This window comes from Anneissia japonica, unplaced genomic scaffold (genome assembly GCF_011630105.1).
Source record: "Anneissia japonica isolate Jap-2015-1 unplaced genomic scaffold, ASM1163010v1 scaffold287845_len271631_cov178, whole genome shotgun sequence".
In the NCBI taxonomy this organism is placed as follows: domain Eukaryota; kingdom Metazoa; phylum Echinodermata; class Crinoidea; order Comatulida; family Comatulidae; genus Anneissia; species Anneissia japonica.
The window spans coordinates 23,330-48,784 of record NW_022735743.1 but is presented as its reverse complement, the minus strand read 5'-3'; the positions used below and the strand labels follow the sequence as shown (position 1 = coordinate 48,784).

Here is a 25,455-nt window from a genome sequence, read left to right as displayed (position 1 = left end):
CCTACGGCAGCCATCTTGGATGGTACACATACACAACTCTGCATTGCTCCGCCATCTTGTCAGCACTCTAGTTGTTTAATAGCTCTATGAGATAGAGAGAGAGTTTGGCCAACTTGGCGCATGGGCGCCATGTTGTCACCAAACAGCGTGCGCGCGTATAGCTTTATAAAATTTTATAAAACACTGATGCTGCATAAACTTTCTTTCATTATTCTGTTCATGAGGACAATTCAATTATGGGATTTTAACATATCATTGTAAATATCATATATAATCATATTTACCTAACTTTGGAATTAATTAATCAGTGACGTGCTGTATTATTTCGAGAAGATAAAGTGAGGACGATTCTTTATTTTTTTTTTCGTTATGATTATCTTTTTGTTTTGAAAGTCTATCATCTAGGCCTAGGGCTATACCTAGTTGCTAGCAGCCTACTCTATATAGCATGTGGCTCCTAAGAGTCAACACTGCAGAGGAGAAAGGTTGGTTGTGCGGACAGAGTAGGTTTGTGAATCGTCGGCGATAATATGTTAATTTCGCCTTAAATGAATGATAAAAATATTAATAACATGAAAGTTTTATAATTGTATCTAGGTCTTTAGGCCTATGACTTCGTAAACTTTAATTTATGAAATAATATGCTGGTCATCTTCAAACCAATACAAATAGCCTAAGCCTATTTGCAAATTTTAATCTAAACAATAAATCAAAGTTGAAGAATTATTGCATTGAGAGAAATTTTTGTACAACATTGCCTAATTATTCATAATCAAGAAGCTAGGCCTTGTAAGTAAAATAACAGCATTCTCCACACTTCTGTTTATAATATTAGTGAGTTATAATATTATCATTATTACTGTATTATTATTTATTTATTATTATTATTATTTTTATTATTATTATTGTTTATTTATTTATTTATTATTTATTACTATTCATTGAAATTTTGATTTGTAATTTCATTAAGGTATTTTTATTGCACAATCATAAAACATTAAAATATATAACAGCAGTCAAACAAAGGAAAGACTGAAATTGTTATATTTACAAGGGAATTTAAAAAAAAAATTACTATACACAATTCATAATTAGGCCTACAATTAAAATATACAATTCAAATTACAATTCCAAAATACAATTCAAAATTACTATCTGTTCGATAATTATTATAAGTTTATGAATAAAGTTCATTAAGAATTCCTATTATAGAGGGGATTGCAGAGTTCTTATATCGTTTAGGTTTGGGAATGAGACCTTGGAGTTTTCTTACTCTTCTGAGTGAAACGTTTGAGTCAATACGTCTGCGAGGTAGCATATGCGAGTAGCGTTCAGAATTGTATAGCGATTTTGCAAATGAAGTCAAAAGAGTTCTCCTTCTTTCTGCAAATAGAGTTGGAAGAAGTTACTGTATGTAATTTGGAAGCTGGTTCCAAAAAAAGGCAGAAGCATAAGTAAAAGAACATTGACCGTAGGTTTTGGTACGGTATTTGGTGACAGAAAGAAGGTTTTGAGAGGAGGATCAGAGACAGCGAGATGGAGTATATCGGGAAGTCAATGAACGCAAATTATATGATGTTTCATTCAGATGAAGAGTTTTAAAGGTCAGAATAAGTAATTTAAATGCAACACGTTGCCTGATTGGCAGCCAATGAAGTTGGCTGCCAATCAGCCAAGCACCGGTACATATACGGGCAGCAGTGTTCTGAATGCGTTTTAAACGCTTGTGCAATTCCTGCAGAATGCCAGCTACTTTAATAGGGAATTGCAAAAATCCAGCCGAGATGATACCAGTGAATGAACCAGTATTTCAGCCGAATTGGTGTTAAGAAATTTCCTGATTTTGCCAATGTTACGAACGTAGTAATTAGCAGACTTGGATATAGAGCTAACATGTTCCTCAAAAGTAAGGTGTTGGTCAAAAATAACACCAAGGGTCCTGACAGATGTAAAGCTATAAGGACTGCTTTCCTAAGAGGTGAAAAGGTGAAAAAGACTACCTACTAAGTGTGAATTTGTCAGTTTATCATGGTTTATCCCGCTCTCAATATGTAATATCCAAGTATTTTCATTGAACAGACTTAATACTTTTCCCCAAAAAAGACTATTTCTCCCCAGACAGGTGGGAACCTATTGCCTCATATAAGAAAAAATTGTATTCTGATACAATGAGGAGCAGTAATGAAGCTAAGACCAGGCCACCACCTGGTTAATCTTTAACAGCTTTAATTGTTTAGATACGGAATAAATAGAGCATTTATGCTTCAGTAATACTAACAAGTAATACAACAAGACTACAGTGCCTGATCACATGGCAAGCCTATGCATCACGACCAGCCATGTGCATTCACGTAGTTAACGATTATTGATACTGTATTCATACACACTTTGTTCAAGTATTATTAATGGGAAAATAAATATTGGGTTTTTTTTACTCTATCGTGTGTATATCACTGTGTAAGAGGTAATACTGGGACTCAAGGAGGGTTTAACAATTTAGTGTATTACTTAATGGACTTAAGCCTGTGGGTTTCTTTCAGACAACATTCTATAAAAGCTTCTTATTTTTCATGTGTGGTTTGATTTTTTTTTCTGGTTTTGTTATTGAGTTTGAGAATGAGAGCAGTGTAACCTGATTTTAGAAACGGGGGTCAAATATTAATGTACTAATTTTATACTACTTTAGTAAGATTTATTATAACTATATGCATGATTATTATTTAGTGTGTCCTACTATTAGTTCCATGTCATACAGTAAGGCCTGCACATTTATTTTTATTCTGAATCTGATATTACCAGTTTTAAGACTATTTGCCATTTTTTTTAAAACAATTCAATTTGATGTAGATGAAAATTATGTTTAATAAATTCGATTGCTTACTGTATTTTGTAAATTAAGTCTGTAGAGTGGTACAACAATAAAATACAAATAGCAAACAACAAAATACTTTTAAAAATTATTCTACTACTGTATATTAAAGTTATTTATGTATTAAAATATTTATGGCCTATGGAATAGTACAGAGGAAAAAGAAATAGATTCAATATAATTTAATTTTCTATATATTTTATGATGAATACAAAGTGTAGCTCCATTAGTCTGCTATAGAACAATAAAAAAAATGAAAGCAGCACTTTTAAATCTACAGGTAACCTGTGAATTTCTGTAGCTTCCGTCCACACAGACTCAGTGGACATTGTACAGTCTACTAGTGATTTCACTGTATGGACAGAAGCAAGAGAATAAATACTATTCAAGTTACAGTACTGTAGTCTCAAAAGTGCTGCTTTAATTTTTTTTAATTGTTAAATATTTTGTGATTGCAAGGTACTTCTACTATGCAATTCAAGTTGTTTTGTTCTACTTATTTAGAAGTCTTTAGATATAGGCATGTCTGCTCTACATGATTAAATTGACATCGTTCGATAATACTGTTTTACCGAAATAGTAATCTCACAGAATCTAGGTTAAGTTGGTATCAAATGATGACTTGGTAGTGCTGGTGTGGTGTTCCCATGAATTGATTTTTATTCTGTGTATGATTAATCCAAAAATTTTAAATAAAAAACAAGTTATTTTACTTACTTTTTATATAATATATGCAGTACAAAATTCTACTATGTAGTGGCTATTGTTACACTAGTCTTAAACTAATTTCTAATTCTGGGTAAATGCCCTGAATATCTTACTAGTAGACTTTTTACAGACTTCCAAATCGTTCAATGAAAATTACTGTAGAGCAGCGGCACGCGGGGACCTGAAGGTTCCAAAACATAAATTAGAATCTGGTAGATGTTTCTTTGATTTTTTTGACCCTATGTGTATAAACTCATTTACCACCGAACTTTGCCAATGCACATTGTTTGCCACTTTAAAAAGAAAACTTAAAGCATTTATTTTTTCAAAATATTTTATAGGTATATCTCTGTTATATAAGAATATTTATTGTGATTTTTTTTTTTTTTGTGAATCTTCAGCTTATTCATTATTTTTTATTTTATTTTATTATTTTTTTAATTTATTTATTTTTTCTTTTGTTGCTCTTGCTGTGTTTTGCATTCTGAATTATTGCTATTGTATCAGGTCTCCATTAATGGTGAGCTGCACGGGTCATCCTCATTAAATAAAGTTCAAATATTATAAATAAATTAGATATAATTGTCCATATCCATATATATGTTACAAAAAAATCCAATCATACTTAAGAATTTGTTTAAAACTGGTGTAACAACACTAGCCGCTATTTCGTAAATGTTGTATGTCTTGATCTTATTTAAACTTGACTAAGAAATCTAGGTTAATTAATTTTAAAAAGCAGTCTGAAGCAAAGGAGCCTTATATGGTCACCAAACTCTGTTCACCTGTAATATTGGCCGAGATACCAGAAAACTTTAGTTCATATTTCACAGAATATTATAAAAAAAAATATGTATAGAGGCTGAAATAATACTGTAGTTGGTACTATAGGACACCAGACATTGTCCACTGAAATTTAAGAATTGGGAGTCAGTCCTTCACCTCTAAGTCAGATTGACCTCTAAGCCAGATTGACCTCTATTGTTCCATGAAGCACCCCATACTTTGGACCCTTTTAGAACATTCAGCCCACATTCAGACTTTCTTTGAATCTACCTTCTTGAAGTAGTGGTACCACCTCATGATTCTCCACTCCCTGTTTTAATGATAGCTTTCTGCAGGGTAGCCTTTGATTATCTGTCTCTTATACACATCTAGATGTGTATAAGAGACAGGTCTCAAAAGTGCTGCTTTAATTTTTTTTAATTGTTAAATATTTTGTGATTGCAAGGTACTTCTACTATGCAATTCAAGTTGTTTTGTTCTACTTATTTAGAAGTCTTTAGATATAGGCATGTCTGCTCTACATGATTAAATTGACATCGTTCGATAATACTGTTTTACCGAAATAGTAATCTCACAGAATCTAGGTTAAGTTGGTATCAAATGATGACTTGGTAGTGCTGGTGTGGTGTTCCCATGAATTGATTTTTATTCTGTGTATGATTAATAGACAGGTATTGTATATGGACATGTGAAATTGTTGTGGAAGAAATTTAAACAATTTAAATTTGCCATCAGATAAAGATACAGTAGCTTTTCAGCTTTCATATTTGTTGATATAAACATTTGACTGTCTTTGTAAAGTTTCTCACCATTTTTTTTTATTCCATTTACAGTTCTACAATCCCAGCAGGGTTTAGTGCAGTGAATCACTTGATCTCTAACCAATTCACATCTAACTTCTCTGTCATCAGTTTCTTTCCATGCATCATTAACACATGAATATATCATGAATAGGTCAATGGAAGTGTACTGACATGCAGTAATGTCTTGAGTTTAAAGAATGAATCTTTATTCTGCTAAAAGAATTTCCAAAAGTCGATTCCTAACTTCTGCAGTTTTGGAAAAACTAGGCCATACATAGAATATTTATAGTTCAGCATCAAAATTATAAGCGTAGTCTACCTAGACCTTCCAATGTGCCTGTACTGTAGATTCTTTTAGAATGCATATTTCTGCTGTCCACGATATCCCACTGGCAGTTTGTACTATAATGACCCTATTGATGCAGCTAATTTGATCTCATCTGATCGAAAAACTAAGAGAAATTGACCCCATCACAATTTATTGACTAAAAAGTACATGAGATACCATTAAAAAAATAAAATTACATGGTAATACTGAAAGAGACATATCAGAAGAAAAAAATTATGTGTATTTACATTTTTAGTTTGAGCCGGGTTCTTTGTTACATCCTTGTTGCCACTTTTGGCCTAACATTTTTGAAGAGGAATCAAACAAGTTCTAGTTGGCTGTTGCCAACTTTATTGTAAGATTCTCTGAGAAATTTGTATCTGCCATGATATACTCTGCCAGAAAACTTAAAACTTGCAACGTATTGCCCGGCCCCGCATGTAGGCAGCTCCATTTGATTGGGTGAGAGAGTTACTTAAACTAGAAAGTAACCCAACTTAAACCCAGTGTAATGCACCATTTAGGCTATTTGTGTTCGAATGTGTAATAGTAAAAGCAATCCTATTTTTAAGTACAAAGATGATGAATATTTAGCGAGAGAGCTACAAATTATACATATTTTTTATTATAGGCAATATTATACTTGAGGTTCTTAAGCGTGAGAGCCTGAGACAGACCTCAAATGTGTGAGTCTCACACCGAATGCGTGAGCCTTCTCGTGTATGGGGAATGAAGCAGGGTTATTGCGTAAAGAATTTTAGAGCTCAGATATTAGTGTTGCATAAAAATTTCAGTGCTTGTGTTATCTTCATTTTCTCTACTGTGGAAGCATTTGGCAAAGGTTTTTCCTGTTATTCACTAAGCACACATTAATAATATACAGATAACAAATATTTTGATAAAATTATATAATTTTTGTATATCCTAAAGCAATAAACTTGAGAAGTTGTTGGTCTGCAAGGTTTAAGATCATTGTGAAAGAATAGTATGGACCTTGCATTATTTATTGTCAATGTTTAGTCATAGTTTATGGAAGTGGACAAACTACAAAGCATTTGGTCCTACACCGTAGCATTCTCACCTTGGTGTATACAAGTCCTTGTGTTTATCAAACATCAAAGGTTCTTGTCCTGAGCTGTTATTATGATTGGCTTAACATAGCAAGTTCATATAAAGTTGATGCTACGTTTGATCTCAGAAAAGATTAGCAAGAACACGAATGATCTACACAGACTTGCCTATGGCTAGATGACTTGAAATTTATCAAAACTGTTCCCCACCAAGTCTTAACTCAATATAAATGTTCGTTTGAGTCACTCATGCATGAATGGATTTGTCTGGTAGATGGTTATGTTCTGATGATGTCGATTCTTCATAATTCTGTTCATATAACCATTAGGTTGATGTAAATTCCCTCCTGTAAGTGGCGAATTTTATGTTTGCTGTTGGCTGGGATAATAAATAAATAAATAAAAAATTAAATTAGAAGGAACTTTCTGATGGTCAAGAGCCTGTACCTTATAATTCATTTTATGCCAACAAATTAAACATCCAGATTCATTTTGTAATGTATAGTAAGATGGCGTGCATAAATCTCCCTAAAATGTACAACTGTGCAAATATGGTGTTCACTTTTAAAAGAGTAACTTTTTTAGTAGGCTAATTGCTAACAATCAATAAATATCTTGTTTTTTTTTTCCACAGAAAAAAAATGTTCAAGAAAAGGAGAAAGCGAGTGATTATCTCGCCTCCATCTAATTTTGAACATCGTATACACTGTGGTTTCGACCATCGTACCGGAAAGTACGTAGGACTACCACCTCAGTGGGCAAACATTATCGGCGCTGAGGACAGCCGACCAAAACCAATAATTGATGCAGCTCACACTACACCTGTTGAGGTAGATAAGGTGAGTGTTTTTTTTTAAAGTTTTGACACCTGTGAGTTTTCTATTTTCGGAAGGCTCAACACTATGAATAACACCCACACACAAACATAATAACTGCCTTGTACAGTAATTCGTAATGGAGGCTAAACATTGTTATGGAATTGTTGGTTGTAATATAATTTACTTATGGTACTAAAATTAGTTAATGAAAGCTTTTATTGTCCTCTTGTAATTCATTCAGTACAGTGCTTAGTACCATTTGTGTAATTTGTATGGAGCAGATAGCAGACCCAAAAAAATGATCTGGCATATGAGAACATAGTGAATATAAATTAACCTATTAATTATTCTGATACATTTCATGCCCTCAAGAAAATGCTGTGTTCTGGTCTCCTGAAAATAACCTCTGATGCGCTTTGGGCGATCAAATTTTTTTCTTTTCCTTTCTTTTCTTTTTTTTTTTTTTTTTTTGCTTTCCAAAAAGGGGAAGGGGGTCCGGACCGGGCCCTAAATCCGCCCCTGGTGATTATGAGGAAGGGGACACTACTTCAGCTCAGGCATGATAGTTGAGATGGGGATCAGATTTCTACTTGACTATTATATAATTTGAGGAATTATATATAGCTGACAGCCTTGTACTATACATTTCAATTTATGACGCAGAATTTCCAGCATTTAGCTACATTACACTTAATACTGATTGTGTTTGTACTGTGTACCTAAATAAACAAATAAATATTCCTGGCTTTCTGGATGGATGCCATTCATATTTTCATTGAAAATGAAAGCAACACTACCAGTAATTTTCTGTCCTTATGGTTACAGCAGGACTACAAAACAAGGATTTTGAAAAGATAACATAAGGAGAGGAGCCCATTTTTCTAATTGGTGGTCAAATTAGGCTCATTCTTAATGTCCATAGTCAACTTCAATAGATTCACCACTGAGAAAACATTAGGAAACTATGAAATTATTCCATTGTACATTTCCAACTAGCAGCAGCATTTGTAAATATAATATATATTTTTTTAATAAAGTCGGTGCAACCACATGTTAGGAATATTTCAAGAACAGGTGCCAAAAATGAGTAACTATGGTGACATTAACAAACGAATTGGGTTTCTCTCAATCATTGTCAAAATTTTCACCAAAACAAAGGTTTTGGCCTGAAGGAGAATTTGTGAGAGTTAGCAAAATGAGAAAGACAGTTTGAGGTAAGGAATCTCACCATAAAAGTCTGGTCACAGAGGGTACAATATAGAGTACATTGTGAAGCAGGTAATACTAGATTCAAGATTCTAGGTCAGAGCTTACAAAACAAATCTGGTTTGAAGTTTATTCTAGAGCATATGTTAGACTGCCCATACACTGAGCAAGTGTAAATTTCAAGAGCAGGTTTGATAAGCTTGATAGAAAAATTAAAACATTTGGAGCTAATACTATTAAGTCCCTTCATGAGGCTTTTTGTTTTGTTTTTTGTTTTTATTGTTTTTTACCACACACATATAAAATATAAATTAATTAACGATAAATATTACAATTAAAGTTACATTTTCTAAACAAAAGCAGATAGCGAGAGAAAAAGAAAGAAGAAAAAATAAGTGTGCGGTAGGAGTTCAAAATAGGTTTGTAAAACAAATTTTAAGACATGAACCAGTTAAAACAAATAATAATAATAATAATAATAATAATGATAATAACAACAGCAATAATATTATAATAATGACAAAATAAATTATATATATATATATATATGCATAAGTACAGGCTTAGGGAGTGTGAGTTGTTTGTAGTTGTGAGAAAAAGTCCTACTGTCACAGGATTTGAACCTAGGATCCTGGGATTAGAAGGCAAGCATCTTAACCACTATTCAAATCCACTTGTGGGTCTTCATCTGTTGAAGCAGGCCTACAGAGTGTGAACCAGGGGAGCCATGAATGTGAGAACGGAAAAAATGGGAAAAAGGTCATCTGCAAATAAGGAAGTGGTACAATTAATAAGGACTCAATAATCATTACTAAATCTATGGAGTATTATGTACAGAATCGTGGTAAAGCATACAATAGGGAAAGGCCAAGTTTGCTGCCATGGGCACTTTGATTGATGGTTGTCCCTGAGTAGGTGACAGGCAGTGGTAGTTAGCTCTGTTGGGTCCTTATTTCTAGTGTATGTGCCCTATTTTCTACAGTTCATTCATTGCATTCACCCGACTTTCAATATTTCCTCTTAAAAAGTGGGCCTGACTAGTTAGAGTGGGAATCAGGGAGTTGTAGATACAGTACTCTAAAACCATTCGAGAGATGATTGTGGATGTAATGAATTTATTAATATAAATGATGGTTTTATGTGATGACAATTTGAGATTAACTTTTAAATTGAGATTGTAATTTATGTATGATTTGTTTAAGGGATGATCGCATACTCGGGGTTATTATCCATACTTTTACCTACTAAAAAATAGAACACCACCTATATTTATGTGGGGCTTTTTCTACTAAAGCTAAAAGGCATTTAAACAAAATGCGTTGTACACTATTGTACTATACTGTACTGTACTCTATAAACTGGGTTTCTCGATGCCTATGACCTGATTCCCAAACAGGTTTGTTTAATAAGTGATTCTTCATTTGTCATTTTTATGATGATAATATTTAGTTAGAGTTTTTTAAGTAGGTAGGTGGTCTTTCCACATTGGCTGTGTGTCTTCAAAGACCTACAAAATTACTGCTTAAAACGAAATATAAACACTGAGGATTTGATTGAGAGGTTACATGATAAATACTACAATAAATTGCTAATAAATTGTGAGACCACCTCAAGGTGATTATTTAATATAGTTGTTGTCTTTTCTACGGTACAGTACAGAAAAGTGTATCGCTAGAATTCTATGCATTTAATGTAGTGGAGTTGCATCTTGGTATAGTTTAACATTAATTTTTCAATTTCAGTGCCATTGTAGAGTATACAGTACCAGTTGCAGTGATTCAAAATGGGAGGGAGGTAGGGTGGGTGGAATGGATGGAGGGTGGGTGGAATGGATGGGAGCAAAGGTTATAGAACTTCAAAAGGTCTGACCCTCTGGGTTTGGTTGGAACATAATCCTATTTCAAAAAGTACTAACACTGTAAAATAAAGGCGGTCCTTCAAAAGGGGTCTTTTCGAACTCTGTTCAAATTCTGTTGGGGCTCCCTCCTATCTTGTGATAGTATGTTTTTTTTAAGTTTCATTGCGTGTATACAAAATCAGGGAAGTTGGACCTCATACAAATTCTACAGTACACTCATTGATGGGAGTTAGGAGGCATGAGTTCTTAAAGTTTCCCAATAATTATAGTAATCAATTTTAAAAAATTATTAGTTTATCACCCCCTCCCTCATCACTTTTGGGGAAATTCTGATTTTATTATTTTTTTTTCAATCAACATATATTTTTATTTCAAACGGTCGTTTTTCCATCTTTTCAATTTAAAAGCTCAGGATTTCTTGAAAATGTGTTTACTGGTACAACAAAAACTTTTTTTTTAAAATATAAATTTGATTCCTTGCTTATGACTTTTTATATATGATTTACTTGTGAACATCTGTAAAATAAGTTCGGGGTTGGCTAAAACAAAAAAAACAAAAAAAAAAAAAACCTCCCTCCCTCATCAGTTTCTATTCTTTGATAGAGTTAAGGAGCCTTATATAGTGAATAGTGCAATTTTCCTATGCCTTTACACCATATAATTAATGGTAATGAGGTTAGGGGCATCATGTTCTTAAATTTTCCCAATAATAATATTTGAATGTGCTTTATACCAAATAATACCAAGAAGCAAGAAAATTTGGTTGACTTACAGTAGACAATACATTTGAGGTTTTACACTTTAAATACATTGAATACTTTATTGTTCCTTAAGTTATTATTGTTTGATGAACTTTTGCCAATAGTGTCAGCAAGAGTTTATATTTTAAACGAGTCCTACTTAAGTTTGCAAATTGTAAAACATCCTACTTATCATTTAAATTATTGAGACTTGCATTATAATCAAAAACATAAAAAAGAGATATTTAAACTTTGTACTACTGGAAGATTAAATTTAACTTCAAATATCCAATTTACAAGTCTTTCAAGTGAGGATTGTGGTTTTGTCAATTTGCAGTAAAATGTTTGTATGGCACCGTGTTGTGCCTGCCTAGCCTAAGGGTCGTACCAGTTGTGTTTAAAAGCAGGTAACAAGAGGGCTTTTGAAAGGTGGTAGAGGGTTCAAGGTGTGTTGGTGGTGTGTATCATGGGTGTGCTTTTAATCCAGGTACTTCAAAATAATGCTTTAAATATATTGTTAGATTGAAAATCAGTCAAAATCACATGCTGTGATGATGTCTTCTGTTTGTTTTCCTGCACTGTTCCCAGAATGTTTGTTAGCCATTGGCATACAGATTCTTTCCTGTTGACAAAAAATATCACATAAATTTACTCTTGGTCTTTTTTCGACTTGTTTCTCTCTGTTATGAGTGTTATTTACTCAAATTTTGCGCTAATCTAATAATTTAATAAATCGTAATAACAAATGATAAATAACAATAGCTTAAATATTTTTCAACAAGTTGTCAAAACTTATGGAAAAAGAGCATCCTGTAGACCTAAATCAACATCATTTAAGACTGGAAATTTTTTTAATAAATTGGTTTAATTTTTGTGGCAAATTTGAATGATGAAATCTAATAAAACATCAATGCAATAGGTAATCTTATAATAAATTATACATCATAACAATTTATCCAAGATTTAATAAAAAAATATTTGACTCGCAAGGTAAAAATTCTAGTTAAAAAATCCAATTATTCACTTAGATGTACGACATTTCACATCCATGTAATGTGGATTGTTTCACACAGATGTCAGTTGGCAATGTTACACTAGGGTGTCATGTCATTCTTTTTGTGGAATCTAGATTTTTAATACATTTTTATACAGGAATCCTGATTACCGTAATCTATTAAAAGGTTTATTTGACAATATCAAGATTAGAATTCTCTTTGCTATCATTACTTAGCTAACCCAATTATTTTTAATGTTACAAATTGACAACAATAATATTATTAGAAAGTATGGTTGTTGTTATTGCCTGCCTTCCTAGAATCCTAATGCAATAATCCCACAAATGCCAGGGTCTTCTTTGCATGTGAAAACAACAGCATCTGATTGGTCAGTTTGTTTTCTTGTATCTTGTAATTGCCCACTTATTTGCTGTTCAGTACTGTAGATGGGAATTAAATAAAGGATGGAATCCATCATTAGGCTTATTTCATGATGTACTTCCAGTACCTGGATACCGATTCTATGCAGGTGTATCCAGGTCAGTATCTCACCTGATATAAACATAAAGTATTCATGTTGAGTTTGTACTCTCATTCTCACCAAAGAATATCTCTAATTTCAAAAGTGTTAATTCTCACATTGGTAGTTGAAGCTATGGTTAGGTTCACACTAGAGCCTTCTATCTGAATCGGGAGCTACAGTAACCGTTAGCAAGTTGAGCATGTTTTTATCTTTAACCACCGATCCCACCGTCATCTTTCTTGATATCTGGATCGGGAGTTTTGTGTATGAATGCAAGGGTCAGCGCGTATGTTATTTATCTGAATCCTACTAACCGTTAGTTGCTGTGTATGAATATAGCCTTTTGGTGTACAGTACCTATACACAGTAGTACTAGCACTGTACAAAATGCTCAGACAAATTTGTTCCTACAACATAATGGTCTGCAAGTGCATATTTATAGCCAATCACTCAATTGACAAAATCAGGATGATTACATTTTCAGTAGACATTGCCATTTGCATGAGTAATCCCAAGTTTTTCTTGAATTTTGGAACATTTTTTTTTTTCAGATTTTACCACAGGTGGTACACAGTATTTTTAATCAAAACTGAAATTTTGCTCATCAAGTACCAGCATAATTACCCAGCAATATCATCCATAGACAGCTTGAATAAATTATTGAGGCTGCTCATGTTTTTCTTTTAATTTCAATAACTACTACCAAACTACAGTATATCTACCAATAATATAAATATTCAGAAAATTTTACCTGCTTTTGCAGTACCGGTACATGTAAATGTTAGATTTACAGTAGTAAATTTTTTAAAGTTTCGGTGCCAGATAAAGACTAATTGGAAGTATTTAGAACTGTCCCATAGTACAAATCAATACTTTTTTTTATTATTTTTAATTTATTAATAAATAAAAACTATATATAACACATTTCTGATTTATGTTTTTTTCCCACAGACTATTGTTCGAGGACCTAGTTTAAATAGACTTCCGAAAGGATTGACCAACGGAATAAGTGTTGCACGGTCGAATTCTCTCAGGAGTCGTAGTCCACCAAGGATAAGGAGGAAAGCTGTTGAGGATAGTGTAAGTCAAATATAAAGATGAACTACTTACAAGTTTTTAAATAATGTTCGTCACATTTTAACATTTTGATTTTTTTTTTAAACTTAAAAACAAGAAACTATTTTCCTTGATAATTGAAGCATGAATAATTATGTTTTTGTTCCCAAATTAATGTATACATTTTATTTAAAACTCAAAACTCTATTATTGATAATAATATTTAATAATGCTTGCTATACTGCCCTGTAAAAATTTCAGAGTGCTTTTAAAAATAATATGAAACAAAGAAAACGTTTATTTTTACCCCAAATATAACAAATGTGAGTTCTCTAAACTTTAAATGTGAGCATTCAAAGTTTAGGTGTATGAGAACCGCGTTTTGAGAAAATCTGACTCAAAGACTAAACTAACCTGTACAAATAATAGGACTAGAATTAAAGGGTATGTGCAAAGAACTCTGTTTTAGAATTGAAAATTCACTTAAAAAGTATACAATCATAAAGTATAAGTATCAAGTTTATTCAAAAAGATTAAAATCAAAATTTTGTAAAAATTTTGACTTTTTCCTATTTTGGTGAATATCTTAATGTGATTTCACCAACGATGTGTCACATTTCGTGGTGAGGCCTCACAAACTATTATGATGCTTCCTACATTACATTTAACCTACCAAACCTGCCCATACCCTCCACTTCAAATCCTGAGCCATGACTTTTTTTATTATTTCTGTTGTGTTTGTAAAATCAAATTTCATAGTGTGGACAGGCCTTATTAACGCATGTGATATGGCTAAATATGGTCATGATGACATCATATCATGACCATATATAGGCATATCATGACTATATGGGCACATCATGACTATATATGGGCACATCATGACCATATATAGGCACATCATGACTATATATGGCCACATCATGACTATATACATTATGGGCACGTCATGACTGTATATGAGCGTACAACAGTTTTGTCAAAGAAAATTTGATAGTGTGTACAGAGCTTGAGATTTCCGACTTGAAACTCATCTTAAAAGTAGTATCAATGGTAATAGTTGTCACAATGTGTCATGTACATTAACAGGAGTGCATAATGTTTTTGATTAGTAGAAGATCTACTACTTTCCTCAGTGAGTCAATATAACATATCAGATAACCTATAAAAAACAAGTTCAAATAAAACCATGAACTTTAACTGACTTCTGAACCAATTTTTATTCTCTTTTTTTTCTATAAAAGGTTCCAGATGTTGTTCGGAAGAACGACTGGCATCAGGGCAATGATGGACATCAACCAATCTCACCCCTGGATCGCCCCAGTTCATATGATCATAGGAATAGATTACCACCGAGACATGATAACAGAGATACACATGAAAATCATTCACGCGAAGAAAGGTACAGAAACTCACAAGACCCACGCTATTATACAACCTCAAGTACTTACGATCGTGGCCATGAACGGGAACGGTATCAAGAATCTAGGTAAGATCGCATTGTGTACTGAGTGTTTTTTAATTTTAAAGTCAATAACCTGAGTTAATGAATCTCACAGGATCTCAGCCTGTTCTTTGTTTTAACACTCAGAATGCTCAACTCTCATACTCCTTTATTGTAATCTCACACATTGATGCTCCTGTTTTGCAGCCCCTTATGCTCGTGTTGTTTACTGGGTGTTTTTTACTTTTAAAGTCTGTCAATAACCTGAGTTAATGAATCTCACAGGATCTCAGCCTGTTCTTTGTTTTAACACTCAGAATGCTCAACTCTCATACTCCTTTATTGTAATCTCATACATTGATGCTCCTGTTTTGCAGCCCCTTATGCTCGTGTTGTTTACTGGGTGTTTTTTACTTTTAACGTCTGTTAATAATCTGAGTTAATGAATCTCACAGGATCTCAGCCTGTTCTTTGTTTTAACACTGAGAATGCTCAACTCTCATACTCCTTTATTGTAATCTCACAAATTGATGCTCCTGTTTTACAGCCCCTTATGCTCGTGTTGTTTACAGGGTGTTTTTTACTTTTAACGTCTGTCAATAACCTGAGTTATTGAATCTCACAGGATCTCAGTTTGTTCTTTGTTTTAACACTAAGAATGCTCAGCTCTCATACTCCTTTATTGTAATCTCACACTTTGATGCTGTTTTGCAACCCCTTATGCTCGTGTTGTTTACTGAGTGTTTTTTTTTATTTTAAAGTCTGTCAATAACCTGAGTTATCTTACAGGATTTCAGCCTATTCTTTGTTTTAACACTCAGTATGCTCAACTCTCATACACTTTTATAGTGATCTCACACTTTTATGCTCATATTTTGTATCCAGTTATGCCCTTTAGTATTTATATTTCTTATTTTTTATGAACATTCCCAGACAATCAACCAACTACAGCCTAACAGATATTGGCATGTCACATGATTTTAAACACAATACAGTACATCATTAATCGGATTCTCTTTATTCAGGTATCATGGAGACCAAGACAGATGGCAGGATACAAAGAATGGATACAACAATAGAGGGCCTCCTCCACCAATTCAGCGTAGTCCTAAAACATTACCAAGGAGTATATCAAATCCATCGTACCATCAACAAAACTATCCCTACTCACAGTCAAATTCTGAACCCAGGGGATACCCCACAGCACCCCGTAGTCAGTCACAGGGACAATTATCAAAGGTATGTGTTTTTTTTGCATTTTTTTTTCATTTCTTTTGTTTTTTCTTCAACATTTATTTAACCATTTATAAACATGCATGGAAAGTAAATAAATCAAAGTTACAGGTACATAAAAATGGCCAAGGGACGACATAGAAACTCTTAAAGTCCGTCACTGTCGCCCCTGTTCAAAGACAGCAATACAACATGAAACTGAAATGAACAGAAAATATATATTCCTTTGTATAAATAAGATATTTATACGAAGTGTGGGGAAACGTTGTCTATTAGCTATGGTTTATGTACTAATATCTAACCGCTACTTAAGTCTTGTAAGCCTGTTTGATCCAAGAAGACGTTATATTAGAATCATATATCTTGTTTAGCAAATCCTTGCTTCTTTTGCTTGGAAATTTTGCACATGGACTCATATTTATTTTGTTAAAACTACGGATTCAAAAACAGAGTTGCATATTCTCTTTCCACTTTAACAGAAAATGTTACAACATTTAATAATTAGAAAAAAGTTGTAACAAGCTAGATCGCCACAGAGATTTTATTATAAACAATCTAAACCTTGTGAAATCTGAAAAGATGCATATACTTATACAGCATACTTGCTGTTAGATGGGAAAGAAAGGCAAAAAATAAAAGCACAAAATGAAGAAATAACCAAGTGAATTTATTGATGCATAAAGTAAGACGGATGGGAAATAACAGAAAATTAAATGATTTTTAACATATCTTGATACACACACTCGTTTATTATCTGGTAATTAAAGTCAGATTTCTACATGTTCATTATTGTAATTTTGTGAAACCGCAGTCATTCTTCTATTTTGTCTAGAAAATTGAACCTTATTGAAGAAGATTGTTCCATTATACACTCTCCATTAGTTTTTAATGTACCAATTGCAAAATGAAAAAAAAAATATGATAAATGAGCAAAGGATAGGTGAAATCGTTCATCTAAAGTAGAATCGACAAAATTGCTCAAATTCTTATTGAAGAATGTTTCTGACACGTTTTTCGTCCCAAGAGAAAGAAATACTTGAATTGAAACAAATTGACATCTAAATTCTAAATGGATCACTGAACTTTTTTTTATCCATGGTATTTTGAATATCACCATATTTCAGTTATGGGTCAGACATCCTAATATTAATTTAATAAATATTAAAATAAAATTGATAAAATAGACTGATTTGATAAATTGTGCTTAAGTTATTAAATGATATTTTGTCATCACCATAACAATATTATTTTTATCATCTTTATCATCTTCATTATAATGATCATAATCATTGTCATCATTCATCATCTATGTGACATCATCATTATCATCATAATTATTACCATCATTTTCATTATCATTCATGATCATAATCATCATTTTCCTAATCATCATCCATCCACATTATGACATCATCATCATCATCATTATCATCATCATCATCTGTCCTCATATTATGACATCACCATCTTCATCAACAGCATCATCTCAATATTCATTGTATAATGTAATGCAAGTATTATCATCATTATCATCATTACCAACTGTCATTCATTGTTATAGATTATCTTATTCCATACTGTATTCACTTGGATAAGGTAGATTTGTGGTTTATGATTGTTTTAGGATAATTGTTTACATTCTTTTTATGACATTTTTAACCTATAAGCTAATATTAGAAATTACTATACCACTGTATAGCCAATACATGATTTCCTGTATGGCCCTGAATATCCCATAATTATATTTGACAGGAAGTGTTTGAAATCAATGCTGCATTCAAGACCAACATGTGCAGAACTTTGCACATGGGATGATCAACCTTTTAGGCAAATGTCATGTGAACCCCCTTGGGTCAGCTTGTATCCATTGTGATAGCATGGCAGACAATTTTATTCTGAGTAATTGATTGGTCTATTTTTTCATGCAGAAGATTTCTGTGTAATCTGTAGGAGGAAATGGTAGTTGAATTTCTGTGCTGAAAAGATTGAATATTAAGAATAATGCTAAATATATTTCCTATGTTAAAAATCCAGAAACCCTTCAAATGTTGAAAATAATGAATTATGCATATTTTAATTGGTGGAAAATAATCATAATTTTGATTAAGTACATTAAATATTGGATATTATTAGAGTTCCTTATAAATGTAGGCGGTATATCTATATTCCCCTAAATTGATATGCTATCGCTCTGTTGTTGCCCACGGCCCATTAATATCAGGCTTGTCTCATTCGTCTGTATTTGTCACACCCAACATATTTTTATTCATCTTTTTTTATTTTTGGTTTTACAAAATCAGATTTGATAACTAAATTCTAATAATATGAAATACTGTATTATAAATATTTAAGTATATGTTACTTTAAAATTTTCTAATCTTTGTTTTAAATTTAGCTCCGTATCCTTAAAGATTGTTATTACACTATGTATCTCCGAATATAAAAATGGAATTTTAAATTATTGTCAAAGTGCTTTACTTGTAAATCTGATGGATCAAGTTCAATCCTCTAGGGTGTCATATTTCCTTCACAGCCAATCATAAAGCCTCATTTTGACAGATGGGTCGAAGTGCATTTTCCATGTTCTTTAGTTTCTGAAAAAAATAACAAAGGAAAGAGAAAGTTGGCAACATGACTTCAGATTATTTATCTATCTTGCAGGATTCAAGGTTTACTTTATCCATGAATACATATGTCAGTCAATTGAGTTTAGTTTGATGATCTCTGTGGTATATGGTGCTATTCTTGTCCTAAAGCTCCATGGTTCAAGTAACACATAGGACCTGTTCATGTATTATGTAGGATAGCACATAGATAATTATGCAATTTTATTTCATTGCGAACAAATACAGAACTATAGTATAAAGATGTACATAGGTGTACAGTGCTTTTATTATAAATTGCCTCTAAAAAGACATAAAAATGCATAACCCAAACCTCAGGCATACATTACCATGACAACTAGCATTCTTAAAAACCATTAATTTTCACTGTTGTTGCTGAAAGATCTTGGTTTTTCTTTTTATTTCCAAGGATATTTGTGCCACACCTTTCCTGTTATTCCCTCATGTTTTTCCTCAGTTGTAGGTTAGCATATTTCTATTAAATAATCTCAATGCAAAAACCATTAAAAATATATATAAAATGTATCAATCAGAATGTTTACATTTTATTATGCATATCTATGTGTAACTATATGGGTATTACACTGGACCTCAATATTGAGTAAAGCATGCAAGCACAGATGGTATTGTGAATGTGATGATGTGGGAAACAGATCGTTACCAGAGAGCCAGTAGCCATCGAATTAAAGTTATTGTTAATCATTATTACCAAATTACTATAGTTTTGTTTATTTTAATTATTATTACTATATATTCTTATTGTTATTGTTAGTGTTGTTATATTATTGTATTATTATTATTATTATTATTGTAATTTTACTGCATTATTGTAATACATCATACATAAAAAGGATGAATGCAACCCCACTTAAGATAAGAACATCAGATCAACAATTTAAGCTAGTGAAATTCTACATTAACAATTTTCAAAATCATTAAATACTTTTTTAGCCAATTAGAATCTAAAAAATGATGACATCTTCAGGTGAAAGTGTTTGTTTCCCGTGTAAGTCTGCGTACTTCTGCCATTTACCGCAACGTCTAATTACTTCAATAAGTATCTGACATCATGCTTAATCGGAAGCAAGTCATAAAGTGGTTGCCAGGAAATAATAAAGTTAACAGGATACAATGTAAGATTACTTGTCTACGAAACTTCTACTTTAATGTCGCAGATCACGTCCCAATCATTTACATTTTGGTGGTAAGTTTCACAGTTAAGATATACGAATCGTTAGCCAGGATCAGTTATAAATGCTTGAGGTATAGACTCACTGTCGATTCTTGATCAGTGTAAGAACATGTGAAGCAGTCGACAAGGATCAATAATAAACCCTTGGAGTGTGAGGTCAATTGCTTCTGGATTTTGTAATTTCATATACTGGTGAGAATTGCTATTAATGTTGGCCCATGATCAACATGGCTTTTAGAATGATTTACATTAATTCTTTATCGTTAACTTGATTTGTGTGTAGTTAGTGTGAAAGCACCTTGGAGACTGTTAGGTATTGTTTTAAACAAGTAATTCATCATTAACATTGACATGCTCAGAAATCTGTCATTTAAATTTTATTCAAAACTTACTTAAGATTTACAAATACATGCTTTTGACATAATGTGTTATTTTTGTTTAAATTCTGTTACAAAAACTTTTGCACAGGAAGAATTAAAATAATTTTATAAGCTTGTTTTTGTAGGTGAAAGCCAAGAATTTTAGTCAACATCTAATTTAATTTCTCTTTCTCTTAAAACTAATTTCAAAATATGAACATTTGTTTTTGTGCATGTAGTGTACATTCACAGTGTTTATTGTCATATAGTAGGCTGTTTAATTGTGCACTTTTCATTCGCACCTTTACAATAACTTCCCAATATGGCTTTGCACTTTGTAATTATGTTGTCAAAAACTCACAGTGTGTGTAATTGTTCTTCCACAAATTGGACTTCTCTCTGATCCAAATTATTAATTTAGATCTTAATTAACTTACCTTTTGCAACCTCACATCAATTGCACATTTTCCCAAGTAGACATGGAGAAAGAGTTTTTGTTACCTCTAGGCAATCACTGTTGGGCTACATTTTGTGTATATAAATATTATGTTCAGTGCTGGAGGAAATTTACAAAGATAATTTCATTGTGGGAGGTACTGTAAATCAGATTCTTCTTCAGACCAAATTGTAGTCGTGATAACTGCAATACCAATGATGAGAAAGTTGTGCTTACATTCTGTTGTTTATACTATATGCTATGAAAAAACTATTTGAACTTGTTTGTAATATGAAACAAACTATGAAACATGATGTACTGTACAGCTGATTACTATGGAAATACTGTACAGTAGAGATAGACTTAATTGTTAGCTAATCATTTTAGTTTTCACTGTTAGTTTACACATTATAGCTCAGATATGCAAATCCCCTTTTCTCAATTGAACAAATGGACAGTGTTCTTTCTTAAGCCGTTGGGGATGAAGAGTTTGTTTAATGGACATACAGTATATCTTCGTCATTTGTTATTCAAGAAAGCTTAACTCAAATAATTTGATCTGCCCCTTTATGATCAAGTATTGTTGATTTTAATTTTTCCCCCATTGTTTTTTCACTCATAAAGCCAAGCTAATAAAATGATTTTTAAAAATTTAATAAAATATTTAAAAATCTGTATGTTATTAATCATTCATGAGTGTTTTATTAAACACCCAATTTATTTGTACATCATATCAAAACTTGTTGTTCTTCCGAAGCCTGGATTTAATGTTTCTGTTTTACACTGTACCACATTCAAAAATAATTGATGTGCGACTAAAATTCCCACAGTATAAAGATTAAATAAATATTAAATAAATAATAATGTACAGTAAACATTAGAGTTCAGATGATGTATCAAACTAAGATTACTCCAGTTAACTCACACTTGGGGATGGGAAACAGAAAGTAGAAGAAAGAGAAAGCAAAATAAATCTTGCTTATCCCAAGGTGATGAAGTACAGAAAAAATAAAATCAAAACACTAAAATATAACAAATTGTACTTATATTTTAGAATAGTTTTATATTAGATATTATTTTTTAAGAAAATAAAATATTGCTAATTGAGAAATGGAATGCTTGGAAATATATTATTTCATGTTATACAATGCATGGTCTTTATAGACTTTTATTCTTAAGAATTTAAAATGTTGGAACATACAACTCCTTTTGATATTTGGTTTTTAACTGAAGCTAATCCTCACATTTCCTTGCAAAGCAAGCTAATTAAAAAATGGAGACGTGTGTAAGATGCTAACTGTTATAATGCTGTATGAGTTGAAAGATGCATGCAAGTTGTAGAGCGTTCTATTCCATTCACATTGGGGCGAATGAGAGGGAATGGAGGTTAGTGTGAGGGCCTCAATGTTTATTTGCTATTTAAGGGGGATCTAGGCCTAGCTGGCAAAATGAAATTATATTCTTTTGGTGATTTATACCTACTGTAAGCATATTTGTTTGCCCAGGAAATTTCCAGTAGGGATGCGTGGTGGATGCCAGCTTTAGTTGGGGAAGCATGTACCCCCATGCTCTCTCGTAGATATGCCAACTGCATATTAAGCATGGGAAAATTGTACACAGCATTGCAATGCACACATGTTTAAGGTTTACTACACACAGTGATGGAAATACACATTAAGTTACATTTATACAAACATTTGAAAATTTCTTATAAACTATAACCATTTGATTATCATATCTTAATATTTCAACTTCGATATAAAAATGGTATTAAAATCCTCAATATTAAATAGTAATTAAGAAGGAATCAATCAGTTGTATCCATCCAGTGTTGTACAGCTCAAAATAAGTAAGTTGTCACCGATTTACAAACCTTAAATTGAATACCATACAATTTAAGAGCCTGTGTATGAGTATGGTGCAAGGAACTTTGTCATAAATTTCAGCTGAAAGATATGAAGCTGTAAACAATCCAAATACTGAATTTATTTTTCAAGTTTTCATAGCTTAACACAGAGGTATACTCTACCGATAATTTGAGATGTCTGATATAGATATTTCACTTTACTTTTAACCAGGTCTCTAGTCTTGTGTTTATTGTCGATTGGAGTAATGTTTATTTAGTTTGGTCAGTGAATTATTTTGTTGAATAAGCATTGCAATTTGAGAAATAGGTTACGTTGACATCTTGTTGTTTGTACAAATGTGAGAGATCTACAGTATGGTAGTAACAGCTAAAGCAATTATTGGGTTTACACCTTGTTAAACATTTTCACACATCTTAACTCGTTGTACATGAATCGATTATACATTGCATGTTGTTAGCACTTTCTGAGGAGACAAGTTTCATATATTTATTTTATTAAAAAATATATTTTACAAAAGAACTGATTAATAGAATATCTAGGATAATTTTTGTTTTACTGTATATTTAATCATGCAAATTTTGCTTAAAATATGATAGTCATACCTAGGTATATAATAAATAGTCACATGTCGTCATGTGATAGTCTCACAGCATTTGATAATCTCACATGATATATAGTCATGTAGGCTGGAGTGGTCGTGATATTCTACTCTTAAATGATCATGTAGTCAAGATAATCTCATGTAGTCATGTGATTGTGGTCATGTGATTGTCTCACATGACCATGTGGTCATTTTCAGATCAGTAGATTTGTATGTACAGTTTAAATATGACTATACTCTCTGCATCATAGCCAATCAATGGTGAAAACCTCAGAATGTTTTCATTTTCAGTATGCATGGAGTAATGCATTCTGGCTTCAAATTAATTATAAAATCAATCCATATGATGAGAGCCACTTCAAGCTGCAATTTGTTGGCAGTCAGGATTTAGGAGTCTGCTATAAAATAAATCTAGAAAAACACTTAAAACGTTGAATTGTTCATTTATAAAGATCAAATAAGTTACCGATTGGTTTTCACTGATTTATAGGCTTTGTTACAAAAATCTTTGTATAGATTTCCAGGCTATAGTAAGAGTTTTACGAGAAATATTGGAATAGATATGTGTGTCTCTTTTCAGTTGAAGCTCATAATATCATTTTATTTCATATATTTATTCAGACAAGCGCCTTGGGGTACCAAAAGCAATAAAGTCAACATGACAAATATCTGGAGCCCCAGAAAACTAAATTTAACTACATGATTAGCTATGGTATAAAAATATAAGTTTAAAAATGTAAAAAGTGAAAGACCAAGATTATTAAAATTACTTACTTAAATATAGAATATATAATTCAAATAACTAATTGTATTCTTACCACTGAAGCTGTCAAAACTTTTGACAAACACATGTGACATGCCTAAATATGGTCATGATGACATCACATCATGACCATATATAGGCACATCATGACTATATATGGGCATACAACAATTTTTTGTCAAAGAAAATTTGATAATCTTAACAGAGCTTTACTTTATAATGTGTTTTTACCTCAGCATAGACACATATCATTAATGTTATGTGGTGGTTTTTTTTTTTTGTTTTTTTTTTTGCATTTGGATGTACATTGCATGATGAAACAAGGATTAGATATCAAGAAAACACAAATCAACACCGTCATATTGCTTGTGGGAAAACTTAATAATCCAAGAAACACCATGAAAATTACATAAAAGAGAAGATATGTAGAACATGTACAGGTAGCAATACAATTTTAGCTGATATCAAGATAAATTTTAGATTTTGGGACACTAAATGCCACGATATGCAAAGTTGAAAGTTTTCCTGTTCACAACGACCATAATTATCTTGAATTTTTATATTACAACCAATTTCTTATATAAATATTGTAATATGGTGAGCACAAAAGATGTATATTTAGCATATAGTGTATGTAGAATTTTGTGTAAAAAACGAGCATATTTTCATCATTATTGAAGGAATATAATGAGTCACTACTAATATGTTATTGTCAGGTATTAATAACAAATACATCTGCTATATTTTTTTTTAAATTTTCTGTTAAAATTTGTGTCCAGATTGTAATATTAGAAGTTGTAGCAGCAGTACATTTAATAATGGAAATGAGACTCTAACATTTGATACAAAACCTAATTAATTTACATTTTCACTTTTACGAAATTGAAGAGGAACTGTCTTTTTGTTCCAAAAAACAATACTATTATCCAAATTCCTATACAAAAAGCTCATCTCTGTTTCTTTCCTTTAATGTTTATGTGTATTGAAAGTGACTGCAGCATAAAAAAGAATAAATAATCATAAGTTAAAATATATTCTTTATTACTAGAAATTGCAAATTGCAAGTGAAATGCTGCGAAGTACAACTGCATATTAATGTTCTTCGAACAAAATTATTTATGCGAGTCAAGTGAAAATAATGAATAATAAAAATATAACAAATAATATGAGACACG

At 31.9% G+C, this 25,455-nt stretch overlaps 1 protein-coding gene across 1 annotated transcript in view; it reads left to right on the top strand.

Moving 5' to 3' along the window:
* Positions 1–479: 479 nt before the first annotated feature.
* The window catches only part of LOC117116678 (serine/threonine-protein kinase PAK 5-like), a 35,424-nt gene continuing 10,448 nt past the window's right edge, over positions 480–25,455 (top strand). The window contains exons 1-5 of the mRNA XM_033260764.1: positions 480–485; positions 7,199–7,403; positions 13,656–13,784; positions 15,005–15,249; positions 16,230–16,443. Coding sequence (XP_033116655.1) covers positions 7,206–7,403; positions 13,656–13,784; positions 15,005–15,249; positions 16,230–16,443 — 786 coding nt within the window. The 5' untranslated portion in view covers positions 480–485; positions 7,199–7,205. The remainder of the gene's footprint in view (positions 486–7,198; positions 7,404–13,655; positions 13,785–15,004; positions 15,250–16,229; positions 16,444–25,455) is intronic.